The following is a 22776-nucleotide window of genomic DNA, read 5'->3' as shown; positions in this document are numbered from 1 at the left end:
CCTATTCCGCTTCTTTTGTATTGCTTAGGCAGCACAAAGTGAGCAGAAACCTCCCACAAATAGGGGAGTCCCCAAAGAATGTGAAGCTGGCATAGCTGTCTCCTGTGCTTCCCTGCTTTGACCCCCTGGTGTAGAGGGTGTGGAGGGATGAAAGAGTGAATTGCTGAAGCTTATTGTGCTCTAGCTGTCTCCATTTGGCATATGGTCTTTTGGGGACTGTAGCTGACTGGTGCAAATTAGAGCAGTCCCTGGCAGCTATAACCAGGGCTGGAGCAGGGAATTGCAATTGATCTGTGTTGTGTATTTGGTTGTCATGGTTTTTGTTCCCATGGCAACTGAGTTAGATTATTAGGGGATAGCCTAGTCTGCTTCCGGTTAGGTGAGCTCTGTGTGTGTAAATAAATGGTAGTTTTGTTAGCTGTCTGCTGTCTGGCCTCAAGTGATTTCTTCCTAAACTGGCTGTCCCCAAGGATATAACAATCTGAATATTAGCACAATTTTAGAATACTGTCCTAAGTATTACACCTCATGATGTAGGCCTTAATAATACTGAATCACTTTTTTATAGGATGATTAGGTCATTGCAGTCATTCCTACTGGATTTTTTAGTTTTATATAGACCAGATACTTGCCTTTTTTTATAGTAAATATACATGATTTATACAGCTACTTGAGGGCCTAGTTGTTGAGCAGCAATAAAGCTCATTATTTGTCCTAAAGCAGTAGGAATAGAATATATTGTGTGTGAGAGGGAGATACTGTGACTATAAATATAGAGTTATTTTCAAAGTTGTGCAAAACCAGCTAGCTTGGGTTCACATAGTTTCACCAAACCAAATTGATAGGTTGGCTGTTTTATGGGACATCCAAGTTTTCATGTAGTTCCAGCCTTGTATGAATCCAAAATCCCACCACACAATTGCAGCAAAGACAATTGGGGTCACAATGAAATTCATGAGTTTTGCTACCCACTCACCCTTATGTAACATCTGTTTTCCCAAAAATGTCATCCATCCAGTTGCAGAACCCCACACTCTCCAGCAGGCACTTCCTTCCTCTATATCGTTCCCCACCCTCAGCACACCCCGAAACCCTCACGTACCACAGAATGCACTAACATTAACAGAGGAATACCTAGATTAAAAAGACCCAATAACATTAGAAATCCCCATTCCATCCCATCTGTGCTTGGTGCATCTGGTGGTGTATTAGGTCTCAGAGTAAAATAATGGGCTTCTCAATCAGCAGCAATGGATTAGAGCATCATTTCTCAGTGCAGCAACTGCTAAATTGGACAGGGAATGAGTGGTGGGCAAGACTGTGTTTATATGTTTAAAGTAAAGTTAAAAACTGGCCAGTGTGTGTGTGTATAACTTCTCTCTACTGGATGAGATCAGTATTGTTAATCTAAGGCCTGGTCTACACTACGCATTTAAATCGATTTAAACAGCGTTAAATCGATTTAATGCTGTACCCGTCCACACTACAACGCTCTTTATATCTATATAAAGAGCACTTTATATCGATTTCTGTACTCCTCCCAGACGAGAGGAGTAGCACTAAATCGTACAAACATTATGCAGATTAGGGTTAGTGTGGACGGAAATCGACGTTTTGCCTCCGGCGGTATCCTCACAGTGCACCCCTCCCCCACCACGTGAAAAAAAGGGAAAGAATCATTTCTTGACTTCTTTCTGTGTCACCCTATGTGTACTGAATGCTGCTGGTTAGACGCAATGCTGCAGCAGTGAGAGCCAGTATCTGCTCCTCTCCCTCCCCGGTGGTAGACGGTACATATGACTGATATCCATCGTCGGCATCAAACCGGTGAGTGCTCCTGGCTGCCTTAGGTGGGCTGGCCGGGGGCGCCTGGGTAAAATGGGAATGACTCCCAGTTATTCCAGTAGATGTACAGACGGCTGGTAATCGTCTTCCTCATAGCAATGGGGCTGAGCTTCAATCAGCCCCTCCCTTCCTATGTTAAGAAAGATTCTGTACTGCCTGGATTGTCATAGCCCCGGAGGCTGCCTCCCCTCATTTTATCTCACTACAAGTCTTGTTTCTTATTCCTGCATTCTTTATAACTTCATGACACAAATGGGGGGGACACTGCCCGGTAGCACAGGAGGTTGGGGAGGAGGGAGCACAGGTGGGGTGTTGCAGACGCACCCCTGTGAATACTGACACGGAGCAGCTTGCTCTGATACATGGTCCTTAGTACATTGCCCCTTATTCTAGGCAGGACTGACTCTATTTTTAGAATCATAAAGAGGGATTGACTCGGGAGTCATCCAGTTTTGCTTTTGCGCCCCGGCCGATCTCGCCAGGGGCACTCATGATAGCAGTGGACAGTAACAGAGGGGAGAGATAACCGTTTCATTGCCAGTTTACTCCAGCAGTAGACAGTACAGAACGACTGGTAAAACATCTTGCTAGTCATGCACAAGCAATGAATGCTGCTGTGTAGCGCTGGAGATCGCCTCTGTCTGCGGCACCAGTACACTATGGGTCCGGAAAAAACGCTGAACGGGCTCCATGGTTGCCGTGCTATGGCGTCTGCCAGGCAATCAGGGAAAAACGGCGCAAGGATTGTCAGCTGTTGTTTCCCGGAGGAGAAATGACTAACGACATTTACCCAGGACCACCCGCGACAATGATTCCACCAGAATTCAAGGGCAGGGAAGACTGCAGGAACTATGGATAGCTACAGAATAGCTACCTACAATGCAACGCTTCAGAAATCGACGCTAGCCTCGGACCATGGACGCACAACGCTGAATTACTGTGCCTAGTGTGGCCGCGTGAAATCGAATTTATAATATCAGTTTTATTAAAGTGATTTTAGCTAATTCGATATTATCGTGTAGTGTAGACGTGGCCTAAGTATCAGAAGAACTACATTGCTTACAGTCACGGAGGCTCTCCATTACTCCATTGCTAGCGGAATAGGGTTCTGTCCTCTCTGTCACTGTCCAGTTCTAGGTGGCCATGGATTTTAACACCAAACCTATTTTACTTGGTCTGTTAAAAGAAACAACAGTGAAAAACAACATAATGGCTTGAAGTCAATAGGCCAGCATCTCAACTGGTCTAAATCGTATCACTCCATTTAAGTCAATGAAACTGTGCTGATTTTCACCAGCTGTGGATCTAAACCTATCTGCATGTAACTTTATTGACTTTTTCTCATTTACTTACAGTTATCTCACATGCCCTATTCTTGTCATGTTTAATTTCAGATGCAGTCTATGTTTTCAAATGTTAACCTTTGACATTGGGTTCAACACCTCCACTTATCCAGTAGTTCTTGAGGTAAGCAAGTGCCAATCACATTTTTTAAAACATGCAACATTTTTTAAAGCAAGTAAGTGATCAGATGGATGAAGGGGATTTATTTTCAGTATTTTTTTTAATTGTTTCCCATGATGTTCGGAGCTTTCCAAACCCAAAGGGAGGAATTGGCCCTTTCCAAAAGAGCATAGACTAAAAAGAAAAGTACAGTAGAGAATTGTCATTGATGATTGCCCCCAAACCTCTAAGCAACTATGCACAAATGTACAAATAAATGTATGAATACATTAGTAAATGGAGTCTTGGGAGTCAGGGCTGGCTCCAGGCACCAGCTTAGCAAGCAGGTGGTTGGGGCAGCCACTCTGGAGAGGGGTGGCACGTCCAGGTATTTGGTGGCACTTTGACAAAGGGACCCTCACTCCCACTAGGAAGGAAAGACCTCCCGCTGAATTGCCACAAATCGCGATCATGAGCATGGCTTTTTTTTTTTTTGGCTGCTTGGGGTGGCAAAACCCCTGGAGCTGGCCCTGTTGGGAGTGGAAGAGTTGTTAAGGGACTATGGAATAATATTGACGTCTACTAAGCACTAGGCACTAAGATCTCAACATCTGTAAACAACCTGGCTAGAAGTCATTGTGGCCTAGCGGAGCAGGCACTGGCTGTGGAACGGGGCTCAATCTTAGAGCACAGCTTGGCATAGGTGACTGGAGGAGGCCAAGGTCTTGGGAATGGCTGAAATGTCTCTCAGTGCAAGTCTAAATGTTGCCCTAAATTGTACTGGCTTGTACTGCTCCCCTAGAGGCCATTATGCCTACAAAGATCTATGGAGCATAACATACTCTGACCTCCATCATGCTGCCTTCCGCTTCCCAGACCACCTTGACATACCCTCTACACACAGGAATGCGGTGAAGAGCCCATTATGCCAGCTTTATACCACCTGCTATTCCCCCTCCATCAGAGGAATTCTCGGCTGTCCCTTTAGGGCAGCTTTCCAGCTGTTTTGTACTGCTTCAGGGAATTTGAAAAAGCTGTGTCTTCTTTTGTTTGCACAAAAGAAAAAAAAGGAAAAATATATTTTAAAAATACCCAGGGACATTCCAGAAACAAAATAATAATAAATCTTGATTTAAAAAAAAATCGGTGTAGGTTGCTAAGTGAAATCTGTGCAGTTTCCTATTACGTCATCTACAAAATGCAAAGAGATGAGTAGACATAGTAAACCTTGCACTGTCCACAAAATAAATATAAAGACGTTGTTCTTATCAAGTATAAAGAAATGCATATTTCATCATAACTTAATAACCTCAAGTTGGACTCTAAATAAATATAGTACTTTCATCAGTAATCCTCAAATCAAAACCCTTTTGAAAACAGAAGTTCTTTCTACATGCTATAGACACCTCTTGATCACCCTCAAATGGAAGTCAAAATAAATACATATTTTAGATCATGTTCTAGTAAATCACTAGTGATAAATGCTTTCCTATGAAAATATGTGTAACAACATTATTCTAAAAAAGAGCAATTATAAGTACTTCTAAAAGAGATCTACTGTCAGCTACTAAATATTAACAGATATTAATACAGTATTTCTTAAACACATTTGGATACAGAAGTAAAGAAAACAAGAACATTATATATAAACCCTGATGGATGTGAGTTGCAGTTGTGTTAGGATTGTGAAATGAATTTCATTATGATTGATAGAAATTATGTGATTGTTTGTTATGTCTAATGTAAAATGTATGTCCTTAACTATTCAAGTCATGCTCATTACTAAGCTTTAAGAACTTGAGTTTTGTGTATAGCATGTAGTCACTTAGCAATCTTCACTCTTAAATATTTTTATATATATAAAAAGTCTGGACATTTTTTAAACATATACTTCAAAAACACATTAATTTATATGACAGTGCTATGCTCTTCTCAGTGCACTAGAGGTCAGCAAACACTATGATGTTTAATTGTTACAGAAAGTGAAATACAGTATTTGCTGTGTTACAATTCTACTTATTGTATCAGAAGTAATATACCTAGTAAAATACTACTACTTTATTTGTTTACCATCTATGTACATTTGATTCCTTTTTTTATTCATGCCCTTTATGATTCCTTTGAATAAATAAATAAATAAATCCAGCTTAAATATATCAGGGAGCACTGGATTTGATATAAAAACTATACATTAATTCATTTTTTTTTCAAGGTGCATGAACACTTTGACTTTCAAGTTGATGACTTGAATTTTGAGGACCAAACTGTAAAAGAATTCCTTCTTGAGGATACGTTCAAGTTTATCTTGTCTAATAAGTCTTCAGCTTCCAGTCTCTTTGAGACTTTACAGAACATTTACAAATTAGCTATCATTAAGGTAAGAATTGATTTGATAAACATTTTTCTTATTACAAATTAACTGAAAATATTTAATTCTAAATGATAACCTTTTCTTTGTGAGGGTTTTTTTTCCTAAACTACAAAATGAAATATTTGTTCAATCAGAACTTTTGGGGGCTAGTCAGAGTTGTATGGAACTGTGAAAAATATATTATGACGACACCTTGCATGGAATTTTCTTTCTTTCTTTCTTTCTTTCTTTCTTTCTGACTCTCAAGAGTTCACATTTTCAAAGCTGCAATAGTGTGAAATTCTGTGTGTTTTCAAGTAAAAGCAGTTTTGCTTAATGATGGGACCAAATTCCCTTTTTAGTATGCAGCTTTTGTGAAATGTTTGTGAATACAGAACTAATTTCAAATTATCTATAAAATGCAAAACAGTCACATTTCAGCACATCATATTTCTCTACAAATACTACACACCCCTTTGTGCTAGTTATCTCTCACCAGATTCTCTCCTACACCAAACTAACATTGAACACAGCAGACTTGGAAGAAGGAAGAGCTATCAGGGAGCTTGTTTGGTCTCACCAATTCTTTGCCCCAGCCCTGGCTCAAGTTAGTGCAACTAGGGGGCTGCTCTAACTTTCACCAGCTGGGTATGGTGCCCAAGGGACTATGTACCAGATAAATATAGCCAAAACAAATTGGTCTCCACCTAGGGTATGCAGCAGCAGCAGATTCATGTAGCCATGACATAGCTGTGGTGATGGTGTGTAGCATGGATTATCAAGTTGAATGATTCCTTGAAAGTCTGCTTCTTTCAGCAAGAGTCATTATGGGAAGATTTAGACTCTTAATTTCCTCAAAATTGCATCTTTCAGCCTGATTCGTGCTTGGCTGCATATTCAGCTTCTTTTGACTGTAGCTTTTTAAACCTACAAAACCATACCATCTTCTCTACACTGGTCATTACCCCATCATTGCAGTCCTCTTGCTCTCAACTGGTGCAAGACTGCAACTTGCTGGGATTGTCTAAGTATCTCATTATTTGTGACAAAATCAAACCTAATCAACAGATGTTAAGAACACGCCATAAGTTTTGATGGTGAAAACTCTTCTTTCCTCTCCTCTGTTGTTTTAATGGCCATGTTTCTGCTCCATATAAAAAAGTTGTCATCACTTTTACGTTGGACATTCTTGTCTTAGTTGCCACACAGACATCCAATCAACTAAAGATAGGCCTTTAGAAATGCTGAAATGCCACTGATGCAAGATTGATCTGACATGTGACTTTGGATATAGAACTTTCTGCTGTCAATCAACTATCCAGATAAATTAAACTATTCAGCCATTCAGTGTCAGTGCCATCTACATGCAATGTCAGCAGGTCATTTGTTCTCATCTTATAAGAGGCATACATAGCTTTGGTTTTACCACCATTGATCTTAAGTCCCATAGATCCTTCAGTTTTTCAGAGCTCTTCCAGCATCAGTTGTAGCTGGTCAGTAGTCTCTCCTAGTAAGGCAATATCATCTGCATAATCGAGAGCCTCTAAAGACCAATCTTTAAATTTCACACCTTCTACTTTGGTCTCAATAAATTTGTCATCAGATCATCTATTAGAACATTAAATAACACAGGTGAGAGAATTCATCCCTGGCCTGCTCCTGACTTAACTGGAAACCAGTCTGTAATACAGCCATTGACCCTCACACAGATAAATGTGCGGTGGTACAGTTCTTCCTCTTGCCACACTATGTCCTCAGGCACACCCTGCTGGTGTAGCAGTATCCACAGTGCTGATGGATGCACTGAGTCAAAAGTCTATATACATGTTGTTAACTTCTTTTTGTTGTTCTAGTCATTTTTCAGTAACATGCAGAGCATGTGTAGCATGGATTGTAGATTGATCTGTATAGAATCCACAGTAACTGTCACTCATTTTTGGGCTGAAACAGTATTTCAATCAATTCAGTAGTATGGTCGTAAACACTTTCCCTGGGATTGACAGCAGTGTTATTCTCCTATGATTTGAGCAAGCTGATAGCTCTCTCATCCCCAGGGTGTGTTTACACTGCAATTGGACGTGTGATTGCAGCTCATATAGGCATACCCATGCTAGCTTTAATCTAGCTAGAGCGTCTAAAAATAGCAGCGAAGATGTGGTGGCAATGATCCTGGTGGGGACTTGTACATCCTACACTGAAGCTTGTGTCACTGCATCTTCACTGTTATTTTTAGCTGTACTAGCTAGATCAAAGCTAGCTTGGGTATGCCTATACGAGCTGCAATTGCACATCCAGTTGCAATGTAGACGTATACCTAGTATGCACCAGCTACTTCTGTCCTTTCTTTTGCAGCATGAAAACTACCAGAAGGAATATGAACAATGTCTGTCTTTAGAAGAAACAAATTCAATGATTCATTTTATAAAAGAGCTGAAGAGTATGGGACAATTTGAGCTGGTAAAGTAAACATTATTATTATGTATTTTTTTGGTATTGTGCTGTTTCCTTTGATGTGATATCATTGGGGGGATATAGTAGTTCAAATGTAAGTTATTTAAGAAGAAAGTGTTTCTACTTTTTAAATCTTTGAAAACATTATGGATTTTTTTCTTATTTCTTATTGAAATAAATGTTAAAGTGGTCAGAATCCAGGTACTTTTCTTTAAGACATCATAAAATTGTGATTGATTTAATAATAATATGACAGAACAGAATTGTAGTACATCACAAGTTTTTAATTTTTCAGAAGGATGCTATCAGGTGCCTAAAGTTTAGTACATGTGTAACTGCAATATCGCGGCCTATGATTTAGATATGATGTGATGGTGTGATGCAGAGAGGGGCAGCAAACAGTGAGAGAGGATGGAATGGGAAAGGATGAAGTTTACAGCAATAACATCATGTGGACGCTCAGTTTGGTCTTGCACATGTCTTGTGGATTCTGCCAGTTCTTCCTATAATAAAAACAAGGAAGATAACAGGATAAGAGAGAATGTCAGACTCATTTCTTGTGGAGCTCACAGAAAAGGCGAGTGTTCTGAAGTACACAAATGAGAGAGGGAAAGGGCTTGATGAATCAACTAGGTACGAAATGTGTAAGGCATGATAGAAGGCTTGAAGACACTTACGAGAAAAATGAAAAAATGTGGCTCCGAGGCTGGCATTAGTAGTGAAATAGGCAAGAGATGATGTGTTAAAAGATGAGGTCAGATAGCTATGGGCAGTAGAGTTATGTAGGACCTCAAAGGTGAGGACAGGAAGTTTTAATTTAATGCAATGGAGAAGAGGGGAGGGGGTCAGTGGAGAGATTTAAAGAGGGGGTGACATGGTCAGAATGACATAGTAAGAAAATCATTTTGGAGGCCATATTCCATATGGAGAGGTGGGGACAATGTGGGTGTTGGGAAGGCTGGAGAGGAGGTGGTTGAAGGATGAAATGAGGAAAACCTGGGAAGAAATGTCAAAGAGGCAGAACAGGGCATAAAATGAGGGACTGGAAGGAGGGAGATAGATGAGGAGTCATTAGCATAGCCATCATAGCTGCAACTGTATGAGCAGATAATGCACTTAATGTGTAATGGGGAAAAAAGGAGGGTATCATAGAGAGATCCTTATGGAATCCCCCCAAACATGGTGTGGGGGAGGAGGAAAGATTCTGAAGGACCAATCAGGTAGGTAGGAAGAGTTCCAAGAGCAAATAGTACCAAGAAAGCCGACGAGGGATAAGGAGTCAAGGAATAGAGAGTGATCAACAGTTTTAAAGGCAGTGGGGAGAACCAGAAGAATGAGCATGGACTACAGCTGCTGAGATTTGGTAGGAAGAGATGAATGGAAATGTTTGTTGAATATGTATTTGGTGGGATAGAGAGGGGGGCTAGAATAGAGTTAGAGAAGGGGAATTTGAGGAAATGGTTGTAAATGGGTCATTCAACGATTTTAGAGGTAAAGAGAGAGGGAGCTGGAGTGGTAGTTCACAAAAGTAGTAGTGCCAAAGGTCAGTTTTTTGAGAATTGAGGAACCAGACCATTCTGGTACTTGGAGCAGAAAGAGCCAGATGACAGTGAGAGGTTAAGGGTGAGATGGAGGAAGGAATGACACTGGTGCAGAGGTGGGGCAGGTGAAGGGATTGGAGAAAGTACAAGACCCATTAGTGACAGAAGAAAAAGGGTGCTGGGGATGAAAAGGAGGAAAGGGAGAGTAGGGAAGGTGTAGGGAGGTCATGACAGATGTTGTCGGTTTTCTTCTTGAAGTTAGTGAGATCCTGTGCAGAGAGGATGGAGGATGTAGGAGAGGGGAAGGCTTTAAGAAGGAGTCAGTGGCCATTAATTAATGTTTGGGACTCAATAAGGGAGAGGCAGAGCTGCTGGGCAAGGAAGGTGGCAGAACAGAAGGCTCAGAGGACAAATCTGTGTGTAGGAAGTCTACATGGTGTCTGGATCTCCTCCAGAGAGGCAGGATGAGCAACAAGGCTGGGGATTAGTGGGCAAATTATATGGGGGGAAAGAGGGACAAAGGAGTCAAGGATAGAGAGAGTGATGTGAATGGTCTTAACAACTGATCAATGGAGGCAAAGGAAACGCAGTAAGTATTGGGACACAGAGCATGAGAAGTCACAGGCATTAAGGGATTGAAGGTCCTGGAAGGTCATGGGACAGACAGAGGTGAGCAATGGTACAGGAAATGAGTTGGTAGCCACAAAGAGGAAATTCAGTAATGAAATATGAGAAAGGGAGCTGTGCTTAGTGATGGCAAAGTGTGTGGCATGGCCTTTTGGTGCAGGGAAGAGTTCATCTCCATCCGAGAGTCAAATAAGCAGGTGAGAGCAAGGACATAGAAGAGTGAGGAATAAGGCTTCTGTTTCGGAACCGTAAGCATGGTTTTGCAAAGCATGATAATCAGTATAACTTTGGGAATGTATCTTAATATGAATGCTAGGATGGTCTATTAAACACATGTAATCTGTTCCTATTTTTCTTAGCTTCATTGTTATGTTTTACATATATAGTATGCATCTCGCCTATTGTAACGGTTTGCAGGACCAGACCTCAATATGTGATTTAGTCAAAGAGATATAAAGGGAAAATCTACGAGAAAGTGTTTTTGCCTTTATTAATCTGATCCATATCAACTTCCTCTCTTTGCAGCTTTTCCCATCTTCTGTTCCCAAGATTCAAACTTTGCTGCATGATGTTTATCACATGGTAGACCCGATGGGAAAGCTTGGGTCAGTCCTGACAGTACATTGGTTTCTTTCCAATTTACTTGAGCAGTTCCAGTTCATGAATAAAGAGGCACGTCCAAATCTCTCAAGATGGTAAGATGGCTATTACATAATATTTCTAGGAACAGATCCTCAGCTGGTGGAAACCAATGTAGCTCCACTGACTTTAGGGGAGCTTTTGACTTAAGACGGGCTATGCTAATTAACATCAGCCCACGCACTTGCTCAGTGTGTCTTATTGTGGTGTGTTGGGAAGTATTCCATTGTTAATGTTGAACTGAATTTCCAGATAAATCGAGTTTTGGCCCCCTTTCTTCCCCTTCTAACACACAGGATTATTGCCTCTCATTTTGAAGCCAAAACAAGAAGAAGGCAGGATATAAAAACTTGGGCCAAGATTTTCCGAGGTGACCAGTGCTTTTGGGTAGTCAAAGATTTTGGATGCCCCATCTGAGATGCCTTCCTCTGAAACTCTAACTGTAAATGCAACTCTAACTTTTAAAGTTATTAAGATTTCAAATAATAATATCAGAATGGCATGTTGACTGCAGTGGGCTTACATTATAATCATGACTGCTGTAGTATTAAGCTTTCACTTGAAAGAAAGAAAGAAAGGAAGGAAGAAAGAAAGATAAATCTTCAGCCTTTCCCATGTGGAAACAGACTTTAAAATGTAAGCCAATTGTTTGTCAGTGGAAAAAGGGACATTTTTTCAACCAAAACTGAAAAAGTTACTTCTACACAAGGTTTTGTGAATTATGATTTATTGAAAAAAGGCAGAGGTGTTCATTACAGTTAGAAAATTCATCAAAGGTTTGGGGTCTTTTTAGGGCTGTGAAGTGATTAAAAAAATTAATCATGATTAATCATGAGATGAAAAAAATTAATTGTGATTAATCACAGTTTTAATCTCACTGTGAAACAATATTAAAATACCATTTATTTAAATGTTTTGGGGATTTTCTATATTTTTAAATATAGGGTCAGGGCTGGGGGCACTGAGCTTCAGCCCTGCTCGGGGCTTCAGCTCTGCATGGGGCATGGGGCATCAGTCCCTCTCAGGGCATGAAATGCAGGACTCCAGCCCCCCTTGGGGCTCCAGCCACTCTCAGGGTTTGGGGCGTGGGACTCTCGCTCTCCCTTCCACCTCAGGGAAGCTGTGGGCTGGGGCTTCTTCAGCCCCTCCACCTCCGCCATTGCCTCCTGCCTGCCCACAGGTATGCAATTAACGCATAAAAAATTAACATATTAATTTTGCTTTCAGTTAATTGCAGGCATTAACTTGACAGACCTAGTGGTTTTTTTTTTTGTTTTTTTTTTTACTAGATCATTGCTAGCTACAATATTCTTGTATGGATTCCCACCACCTTCCTTAGTTGATGGTGTGTAGTTTCCATTTTAACGAAAGTTTTTTTGGCTGGAAAGAACAACAATAATGGTATTGTAATTTTGGTACTCTATATATTTCTTCTAAAGTTGAAGAAATTCATGTTTATTTTCCATACTCATTTTCTTCTTGCTAATGACATTGAATACAAGTGTACAACTCACCTACTGGTAATGGAGGTGACGTGCATGTATTGTATCTATTGTGAAATAGTGAGAGGTCCAGTTTCTGTTTATTTCATCCAACAAATTCTTAGTGTAATTGTGCAAACAAAAATAGTAAGATATTTCTTCCTACTTGGGGAATTTTGTCTGCAGAGGCATCATAGGATAGTCACTGAACAAGGAGGTTTCTGTAGGGATTCCTAAGTTCTAGTTCTGACTCTGCCACTGATTCATTCAAGTCATCCATGACTTGCTTTCTGTAAGTCAATTATCTTCTGGGTCTCAAATTGCCCCTCTGTAAAGTGGGGATTAATACTTCCCTACCACATGGGGTAATTAATGTTTTCATGGTGCTTTGACAAAGGACAGTGCTATATAAGTGCTAACGATTATTATTATTATTGCTAGCTAATTCATGAACTGCAATTCAGAGATGCAGCTGCTTACGTTCAGAAATAATCTCTTGCCAGTTAGCCAAAATATTTAGCCTTGCATACCACGGCATACCAACCTTTAACCCTTTCCGTTCTAATCTAGGCTTTACTACGCACTTGCACTGAGCGAGGCCCCCAACTTCTTTTTTTCTTGAAGTTGGACATTTATGTAGGTGTGTATATATGTGCATGTGCCATTACCTGCTATTATGTGCACAGGTCAGCCTTCCTGTTCATATATTTGTACTGTCTAATGGCTGATCTAATTGAGCTGTTCCTGTAGCTCACAGAATAGAGGTTTGTGTTTTGGAAGTGGTATGTAGGGTTGGCTGGAAAAGATTTCTATTTCACAACAAAAATTGAAGTTTTAACATTTGGTTACATTCTGAGGTGGAACAAACCCTACTTCTTTAATTTTTTTTCATCACAAATGGTGAGGGAGGCAGCTATCCCCAGAATAGCCAATAGCCCATTTGTAGGTAACTCAGTTGGGATGTGGGACACCCAGGCTCAAGTCCCTGCTTTCCCTGATTTGGAGCACGGACTTGAATCTGGTTCTTTCACACCCTAGCTGAGCATCCTGTCTACTTAGTGAATTATAAAGTCATTTGCTGACTCTCTCAGTCTCACCTGCAAAAAGTGTTTCTCTTCGTATAAATAAATATTGATTGGGCAAGCAAGGGAGAAGGAGAGTGACTCTAGTCCAGGGCTTCAAGCATTCACCCTGGGATTGGGGAGACCTAGGTTTGAGTTTTGTGCCAGAATCAGGCATGGGCGGCAGGTTTGTAGAAATTTTGGTGGTGCCCAGAACCCACCGCTGCCCAAACTCCGTCCCCCCCAAACTCCGCCCCCCACCTGTCCAAAGCTCTGGGAGGAGGTCTGGGGTGCAGGGTGCAGGCACTGGGAGGGAGTTTGGGGATAGGAGGGGTGTGGAGGGAGGAGGTTCAGGCTCTGGGAGGGAGTTTGGGGGAGGAAGGGTGTGCAGGTGTGGGGCTGGGTTTGGGGTGGGGCTGAGGATGAGAGGTGTGGGAGGGGGCTCAGGGCTATGGCAGAGGGGTGGGATGAGGGCTGTGGGATGGGGCTGGGGATGAGGGGTTCATGATGCAGGAGGGGGATCAGGGTTGGGGCAGACAGGGTGCGGGAGGATGAGAGGTTTGGGCTGTGGGAGGGGGCTTAGGGCTATGGCAGAGGAGTGGGGTGAGGGTTGTGGGGTGGGGCTCAGGATGAGGGGTTCATCATGCAGGAGGGGGCTCAGGGTTGGGGCATACTCATAGACTCATAGACTCATAGGTCAGAAGGGACCAATATGATCATCTAGTCTGACCTCCTGCACAAAACAGGCCACAGAACCCTACCCGTTCACTTCTATAACAAACCCCTAACCTATGTCCGAGTTATTGAAGTCTTCAAATTGTGGTTTGAAGACCTCAAGCTGCAGAGAATCCACCAGCAAGTGACCCATGCCCCACGCTGCAGAGGAAGGCAAAAAATCTCCAGGGCCTCTGCCAATCTGCCCTGGAGGAAAATTCCCTCCTGACCCCAAATATGGGGATCAGCTAAACCCTGAGCACGTGGGCAAGACTCACCAGCCAGCACTCAGGAAAAAATTCTCTGCAGTAACTCAGATCCCATCCCATCCAACATCCCATCACAGACCATTGGGCAGACTTATCTGCTCATAATCAAAGATCAATTTCCAAAATTAAACTATCCTATCATACCATCCCTTCCATAAACTTATCATGCTTAGTCTTAAAGCCAGATATGTCTTTAGCCCCAACTACTCCCCTTGGAAGGCTGTTCCAGAACTTCACTCCTCTAATGGTTAGAAACCTTCGTCTAATTTCAAGTCTAAAGGGTGCAGGGAGATGAAAGCTCTGGCTGGGGCTGGGGATGAGGGGTTTGGAGTGTGGGAGGGGCTCAGGGTGAGAGTAGGAGTGCGAGGGGTGAGGGCTCTGTCTGGGACAGGGATGAAGGGGTTTGGGGTGCTGGAGGGGGCTCAGGGCTAAGGCAGGGGGTTGGAATGCAAGGGGATGAGGGCTTTGGCTGGGATTGGGGACAAGGCATTTGGGAAGTTGGAGGAGCTCAGGGCTCAGGGCTAGGGCCAGGGCCGGTTCTAACATTTTTGCCACCCCAAGTGAAAACAAAGAACGCCGCCCCGCCCCCCGAGCATCGCATCGCCCAAGTCCCCGCCCCCCGAGCATCGTACTGCCCAAGTCCCCCGCCCCCTCGGAGCGTTGCATCGCTCCACCCAAGTCCCCGACCCCTGAGCATCGCGCTGCCCAAGTCCCCCGCACCCTCTGAGCGTTGCATCACTCCACCCAAGTCCCTGGCCCCCAAGCATCGCGCTGCCCAAGTCCCCTGCCCCTCCTGAGCGTTGCACTGCGCCGCCCAAGTCCCCACCCCCCAGCATGGCGCCACGCCTCCCAAGCCCCACCTCCCCCCAGTGCTGCCCGGCCGAACCAAAAAAACCAAAAACAAACCCTGAGTGCCTCCCTGTCCCAAGGTGCTTCCCCAAGCACATGCTTGGTAGGCTGGTGTCTGGAGCCAGCCCTGGCTAGAGCAGAGGGTTAGGGTGCGGAGCGGGTGTTTGAAAGCTCTGGCTAGGGGCTCTGGGGTGGGGCAGGGCTGGGGATGAGTTTGGGGTGCAGGCAGGCTGCTCTAGGATAGGGGCCAGAGAGGAGGACTCACCCCAGCCCTTTCCCTGCCAGCAGCAGCAAACTCTGGGGGAGGAGCCCCCCTTTCCCACTCCCCCTTCCCACCCCCCCAGCAGCACACTCACCCCCACCAGCATTCCTGCATGTGGTCCTAGGGCCCCTCTCAGGTTCAGAAATCTCCCTCGCCTTCCCCATGGGTGTCGAGGGGTGCTGCGTGCGCATCCTCCACTGCTGTTGCCTCTGACTGTAGCCTCACTAGGGGTGGGGGATGGGGCTGCCTCCTTGCCCAGCATGGGGCAGGAGCAGTGACTGGGGGTGGGGGGCTGTGCTGGTGGAGGGTCCCGCCAGAAAAGGGAAGGGTCTGAGGAGGAAGGGCAGGCTCAGAGTCAGTCTGCTCTGGCAGTCGATATGGGGGGGTGCTAGGACCCTGCAACAGCAATTGCTTCAGGGAGGCAGCATGGAGCTGCATGGAAGAGGCAGGGACACTCTGCTCCCTTCAGGGCCTGGGGACATGCATGGGGCCAGCAAGGGGGGGCCGAGGGACACACGGGGGAGGTGCGGGGAGGGCAGAGGGGAGACCCAGCCCCAAACATTGGTGGAGCTGGGCTCCTGGGCTCTGAATATTGCTGGTGCCCAGGCACCATGTGTATATATAACTTGCCACCCATGGAATCAGGTGCAGGACCCATCTCTTGGTTTTGACGGACTTTTGTGGGAGAGACTTTTCAGATCCATGATGGAATTTCTGGTCAAAAGAGAGAGAGGCACCCGCCGATAGCCAGGTGGTTAGAGCAGTCACCTGGGGTATGGGAGACCCAAGTTCACATCCTTGCTCCAAATCAAGCAGAGACTTGAACTTGGATCTCCCAGGGAGTACCCTCATGAGTGTCTCTTTCTCTTACCGGAAATTCCATCCTCAACCTGAGAAACCTTCCCAATGAACATTTAATTGAAGCCAATATGTTTCCATGAAATTTTTCAGTTGTGACAAACTGGCATTTTCTCCTGACAAAATGTTGCCATGAGCAACCATGGACTCTGCCCCTTATTGTTGCACTTACTCAATTGTCCTACACCTGTGTGGTCTGTGGGTATGTCTGCAGCAAAAAAAAAAAAGTGTGTTTTTAACTAGTATTAAAATAGCAGTGAAGACATGGCAACTTGGCCTTTAATTTGGGTTAGCAGCTAGTTCAGCCCCAGGCTCCCCTACATGTTCACTAACCCAAGTAAGGAACACACTTTTTTTCTGGCAGTGTAGAGATACCTACTATGTAAATGGCTATGAATGCTTGCAAACGGAAAAGAACTGAGTTAAGCTTCATCCCAAGGCAACCTGTTTCAGCATTTTGTTTAAACTTTAAGCTTTCCTGAGGTTCATAGCCTTGATGAGTTTTGTTTATAGGGATTATTATCCTGGCTTTCAAAGATTTGGGCCAATTTTTTGATGGGCTTTTTAATTGTTCCCACTTATCCGCATATGCAAGATCTGTGGTTTCATGCACAAACCGGCAACTGCAAGACCAGCTACCCCTTATGGATGTGTAAATGGAAAATTAAGGAGGCTTACTGAAAAATTTCCTCGATTTAGATTCTGTATCTTACTGCTCATGAAACCAGAGAATGAAGACCCTACTCAAAGGCATTTACTGGTCAGCATTACTCATCCACATATCATCTTTTGCAATTTTAACATCCCTAGTGAATTCTCTGCACTTCTTTCACAGGAAAATCAAGAAAAATTCCAGAAACTCATCTAGGACCATCATGAAATGGTCAAAGTCCAGGTGAGAATGAACAAATAGTGAACTTGTAATCATTACATCTGTGAACACCATCTCTGAAGGAGCCTGTGAATGCGAACAGTGGTAGGGCAGTTTCTGGGGAGCACAAGCCCAACACACATACATAGATCCACTAAGTGCCAGCAGTAGGGAAATTAGTTGCCACATTTCCTATCTCAGTGGAATAATCCTAAATTCTTTGTGTTCTGATGTAAGACTGACAATGATTCATTTTAATGGTCCTTTCTGCAAGTCTCATTAAAACGTTTGTGGGGGTTGGCCACAAAGTAAGATTTCACCGTCTCCCCCCCCGCCACACACACACAGAAAGTGGATTTATGTCTTTTAAAAACATAAACTGATGAACAGTAGGCTTCTCTGGCAATGCAATTCTTCAAGAGGACTTCAAAGGGAATTTTTTGGGGGGAAACATACTACTGCTGCAAGGAGCCCCTTTGGATCTCTCCATCAGTCATTTCTCAGTGTCAGTCTAACACAGTGTTTGCATAGGGAAGAGTCTATTGTAAATCTACCTCCAGTCATGTCCAAAAATGGATTTGACTCATTGTAAGAGGAAATCTGCTGAATTAACAAATTAAGAGTCGCTGACATATTCCTGAGTAGTTGCAGATAGTTAGTTTTCATTTGGTAAAATAAGAATGTGTATGAATTCTAGCTTTAGGCATATAATTTGGTTTTGGATTTGCAAGTACATAGTCTAATATTACTTTTGTCTACTTCATTCCAATGTATAAATCCATACTAACCTAAATTCAGTCATACTAACCTAAATTCAGTCATGTGCCAATTACTCAAGTCTTCACTTGTCTTAAAGAAATTATTTTTGTACAAATTGTAACCTGTACTGCATATTAAAAATGGGTAAAAAAGTAATATACAAGCAATCTGAAAGCTTTTGTTCTTGGATACCCTTCCCCTCTCAGTTCGCCCTCCCTATTAAGCTGCTTTCTTGAGATTCATTTCTGCTTTTCTTGCTCTGGGCTACTGTTTACTATGAGCTTGAGTTTTCCATCATGATCATTTCAGGAAAGATTGCTGGTATTGGGAATGTGAGTGCAAAAGGTGCATCTTTCTGTTCAGAAAACTACAGTACCATGCCTCATGCCGAGGGAAAGAGGAATTTTTAAAAAGTGTTTGCCATGGGTGCTATTCCTCTCATTGATCTAGAAACATCTTTACTTTTGCATTGATAGGAATTCTTTCCCAGAAAAAGAAGGTGTTAAACAAAGAACTCCTTCCAACGTAATGAAAAATCATAGAGGTAGGACATCAGACTAGTTTACTTATAACATACCACATGCTTTTCCTGTTTGTTCCAAAAATCTGGGAATGTCTGTGGTTCAGATGAACTGATGTGTTTCTTACATTCGTGCTTTCCATTTAGAAGGTTGTGGCTCATTTACTAAACATAAAAGGCCAAATTCTATCTGCCTAACTCTTGAAAGTTGTTCCATGGACTCCAGTGGGAGCAGAGCAGGCAGCATATGGCCCAAACTGAAATGAATACAAATGTCCCCTTTTATTTTTATAATTCAGTTATATGTGGGGGAAGAGGGTTGTTTTCTCTGTGTTCTGCAAATAGGGATTGCATGCAATGTGTAGAGCAGAACATAGTTAATTATTTCTATTTGTCCTTTAGAACTGCATTTTTCTAATGAGACTAGAGAAAAGCATTGCAATCATGGTAAGTCAAGATCTATATCTTTTTACTGACAGAACATGTGAACTTTATGCAAAAGGTGGCACTGCTTTAACAAATTTTATATAGTATGTATGCAACTTTCTCAGGACCGGCGCCAGTGTTTTTGGCTCCCTACGTGCACGGCCATTTCGCCACCCCGCGCGGTGCTCCTGCAGCTCTGATGGATCTGCCGCAGGCGTGCCTGCGGGAGGTCCACTGGAACCGCGGGACCAGTGGACCGTCCGCAAGAACGCCTGCGGCAGGTCAACCAGAGCCGGCTGCTGCAACCCCAGCAAAATGCCGCCCCCCAATAATCCTGGCGCCCTAGGCGATTGCCTAGGTCGCCTAAATGGAAGCACCGGCCCTGAACTTTCTTTAAGGAATGGAGTACCATTAGGCCCTTAATAACGAAACATGGTTTATTAAGTAGCCAGCATTTTTATGAATCCATCATTAATGAGTCAGCTATGCAAAGTAAACCTCAAGCATAAAGTTAGACATTGTTATGTTTATATTGTAATGTTAATATTCGAACATTCATTGATCTTAAAGCCCTTATGATTTTTCTTCTGGTTATACCACTGACTGTCATGTAGTTTCTCTTTTGCATACAGTTGTTCTTATGAAATGGCCTTTTAAACTTTAAATTTTTGGGTGCTCAGCTATCATACAGGATATTAGTTCAGTGCTTAACCCTTCCTGATCAAGTAATATCTGTTCAGAAATACAATATTTTTGGTTCTTTGGTAATGTAGAGTGAAATACTTGAATATAAAATTAGACACACAATCGTTTTTTTCTTTCAACCTGCATTTACACTTGCTTCATATCTCTCCCTCACCACCATTAGCCATCCAGAATTCCATTCAACTACGAATATATCATTGTACAGGCAGACCTCTTTATTGCTATATCCAGGTGAAATTATGTGAGATGCAGAACAGTGCACACATGGCTGCAAGGACATTTGGCTTATTCAGGGGTACAGTCAGCTGAGTATCAGGCAAAAACACAAGAAAGCCTTAGGGTGTTGCAGAGCTGCTCAGGGGATGAAGAGATCATCTAAATGAGCTCCGGGCATCCCACACCTTAGAACATTACTACTACCTTTACAGGGTCCAGTGCTCTTTTCCCCTCTGCCTAACTGAGGCTGTATTGTCTCTGAGAGTTATTTTGGGAGAGGAAGACAAACTGCTGCTTAGGGGTGAAGAATGATGAGCCCAATGGGCCTTATCTCCTCTGTGCTCCTCTCTAAGCTTGGAGTTCAGCCAGAGAGATGTCAGTTTCAGGCCAAGAACATTCCTAACCTGGCTGACTGACACCATGATTTCACCCCCTCCAGCTGCTGTAATTCTTAAGGCTATTAGTGATTTCTCAGGGAATAAGCATACATCCTGAAAGGATCTGTGCTTTCAGGGCCGCTCCAGGGACCAGCCCAGCAAGCAGCTACTTGGGGCGGCCAATAGTGAGGGGCGGCACATCTGGGTCTTGGGCGGCAATTCGGCAGTGGGTCCCTCACTCCCTCTCGGAGTGAAGGACCTGCGGCCGAATTGCCACTGAAGACTGAAGCAGTGGCAGTAGAGCTGCAGATCGCGATGGCTGCTTTTTTTTCTTTTTGCTGCTTGGGGCGGCAAAAACCCTGGAGCCAGCCCTATGTGCTTTACCCAGGTCACATAGCATCTTGGGGAACTCAGGAGTGCTTCTTATATCCTTTGAACACTTATTTTTCCTAAACCCTCTATGCTGTGCATTTTGAATATGACCTGTTCTCTGGGGAATCTGGCCCAAATTCTGCTCTCAGTGTAACTTTGGAGTAACAGCATTAACTCTATTTACAACAATGTATCTGGGGACTGAATTTGTCCCTTTTGTGTTACTCACCAGTTAAATTCACCCTCGTGGACAGGGCCCACACAGGGCTCTATGAACTATTTAAGCCCCCTTAAACTTATATTGAGCTTCCAGATCTGCTCAGCTATTTGACAGAAAGAGTTTACTGGCTGGAATGTTTGCAGAAGCAGCCAGTTATAATTGAATATTGGAGAATATTCAGAAAAAGCAGATTTTGAATTTGCAAACATGCCAGAAATCTGATTCTAACTGATCAGATTAAAATAGTTGCAAGAAACTTGTCACAGATGATCTACAGGCACATAATAATTCACAGAAATCCTTTGTCAGATAATGCAGAATAATGAGTGCGTTTGAGAAAATCATGATCTTTATGGATTGTCCACAAACAGAAAAGAAGTGCAATTTGTTGAATGAGGATTCTTTATAAATTATTGACCCTGTGTACAAATGACCCCATGAATCAGAATGTGACCCACGTGATTAGTTCTTCTGAGCAGTAAGGGTGTTTCCTACAGATTGATTTTTTCCTGGCAACTACACATATACATAAGCCCTTATATACATAAGCACACAGGCTGGTACATACCGAAATTGGTTGTGAATTTCTGTCATTAAACTCATGTAAATTTCAATTAATCCATTGGAGACAGGATTTGCTGACCTTAAGCCTTAAACTTTCAACGACTTATTCAGGCTTCTAGTTTTGTGACTCCTACTAAAGTCATTGGGCAGAAAATGGTAAAACCCCTGCACAGGTCAGAAAATTTACCCCAAGTTCCAATACAAAATCCATTAATGCCTTTCAGCAACGGGCTCAGCATAGCTGTGAGTTAATAAATCTCACCCTTGATCATTTAACAGCCTGCCAGCAGTTACTTGTTATTTTAAAATGTCCGTATGTTTCACTGTTTTTTCTTTGATGCCTTCTTGGAACAGATAAAGATACCCTATCTCATATCAGGCAGATCTTCACTAGCCCGCCTTTGGACCTGAATCCTAAATTTAATCCAAAGATCAAAGAATACTACACTGAAGTCCCATTTGATGTGGTGACCGTGAAGATTGGAGCAGAACCCTCTAACTGTCAGTGCCAGGTGCACCTTGATGAAAGGAAAGGACCAAGGTATGGGGAAAAAATGATTCTGTAAGCACAGAGCTGATTCTTAATATTGGAGAAATGGCAAGGATAGCAGCCACCTCTCCATTTCCAAGAGAACAGAGTACCTAGGAATTAAGATTACAAAAGGAGATTTTAACGCCCAGACATTTGCTCCTTTAGATTTGTATTTATTTATCAATACATTAAAGATGTACACATTACAATCACAGTCACTGTTAAACTCCAATTAACAAAACCCCAAACTGTTAGAATCTCCCGCCAGCTTCTACTTAAAACTCCTCACACCACCAATGGTCTGAGGGTAGAGGGGGAGCACGGTTGTTGGTAAAATATTCAGGGCCCAAATTATACAGAGCTATATATAAGCTAAACAGCACTGGGTCTCATCAGTAACTAAACAGAAGATTTTCAAGGTGAACCCAGGAGCTGCTGGAAGTGGTAGTGGTGATTCACTTGGTTACTGCCCTTCTGTCTTAGTCATGATAGGGCCAGCATTCCACCATGGTGTAAGAAACCTATTGGAGGTGCTGTCTTTGGTGGTGTATAAAATGGAGGACCTGACCAGTTGTGGTCATTGAGGGTCTTCTGGTCCTTTCTGCAAAACTATGAGGGTTTGTCCTGGTATCCTGGCCAATATCTTCTATTATGAATCTAATGCTTTTCCTGTGGTTTCTATTAGAGAAGTTATTCTTGATGTCTCATTACAAAAACAAAGCTAACACAAAACCCTGTCAGATAAAATTTTGGATGTAGGCTGGCTGCCACAATACACCCCAGAGTTGCGTGCATGGAGTGATTGATACACAAATAGACATGTA

General features: G+C 43.0%; 1 protein-coding gene across 3 annotated transcripts in view; it reads left to right on the top strand.

The window, feature by feature from the left end:
* Positions 1-22776, top strand: part of CPED1 (cadherin like and PC-esterase domain containing 1) — a 243193-nt gene that overhangs the window by 89283 nt on the left and 131134 nt on the right. For all 3 annotated transcript variants that reach the window (XM_032796222.2, XM_032796223.2, XM_075065406.1), the window contains exons 9-16: positions 3240-3312; positions 5501-5665; positions 7991-8095; positions 10783-10952; positions 17226-17285; positions 18497-18564; positions 18943-18987; positions 21775-21961. In XM_032796222.2, the coding sequence (XP_032652113.1) occupies positions 3240-3312; positions 5501-5665; positions 7991-8095; positions 10783-10952; positions 17226-17285; positions 18497-18564; positions 18943-18987; positions 21775-21961 (873 nt within the window). The remainder of the gene's footprint in view (positions 1-3239; positions 3313-5500; positions 5666-7990; positions 8096-10782; positions 10953-17225; positions 17286-18496; positions 18565-18942; positions 18988-21774; positions 21962-22776) is intronic.

This window comes from Chelonoidis abingdonii, chromosome 1, assembly GCF_003597395.2.
Source record: "Chelonoidis abingdonii isolate Lonesome George chromosome 1, CheloAbing_2.0, whole genome shotgun sequence".
Classification (NCBI taxonomy): Eukaryota; Metazoa; Chordata; order Testudines; family Testudinidae; genus Chelonoidis; species Chelonoidis abingdonii.
This window is presented reverse-complemented; position numbering and strand designations above follow the sequence as displayed.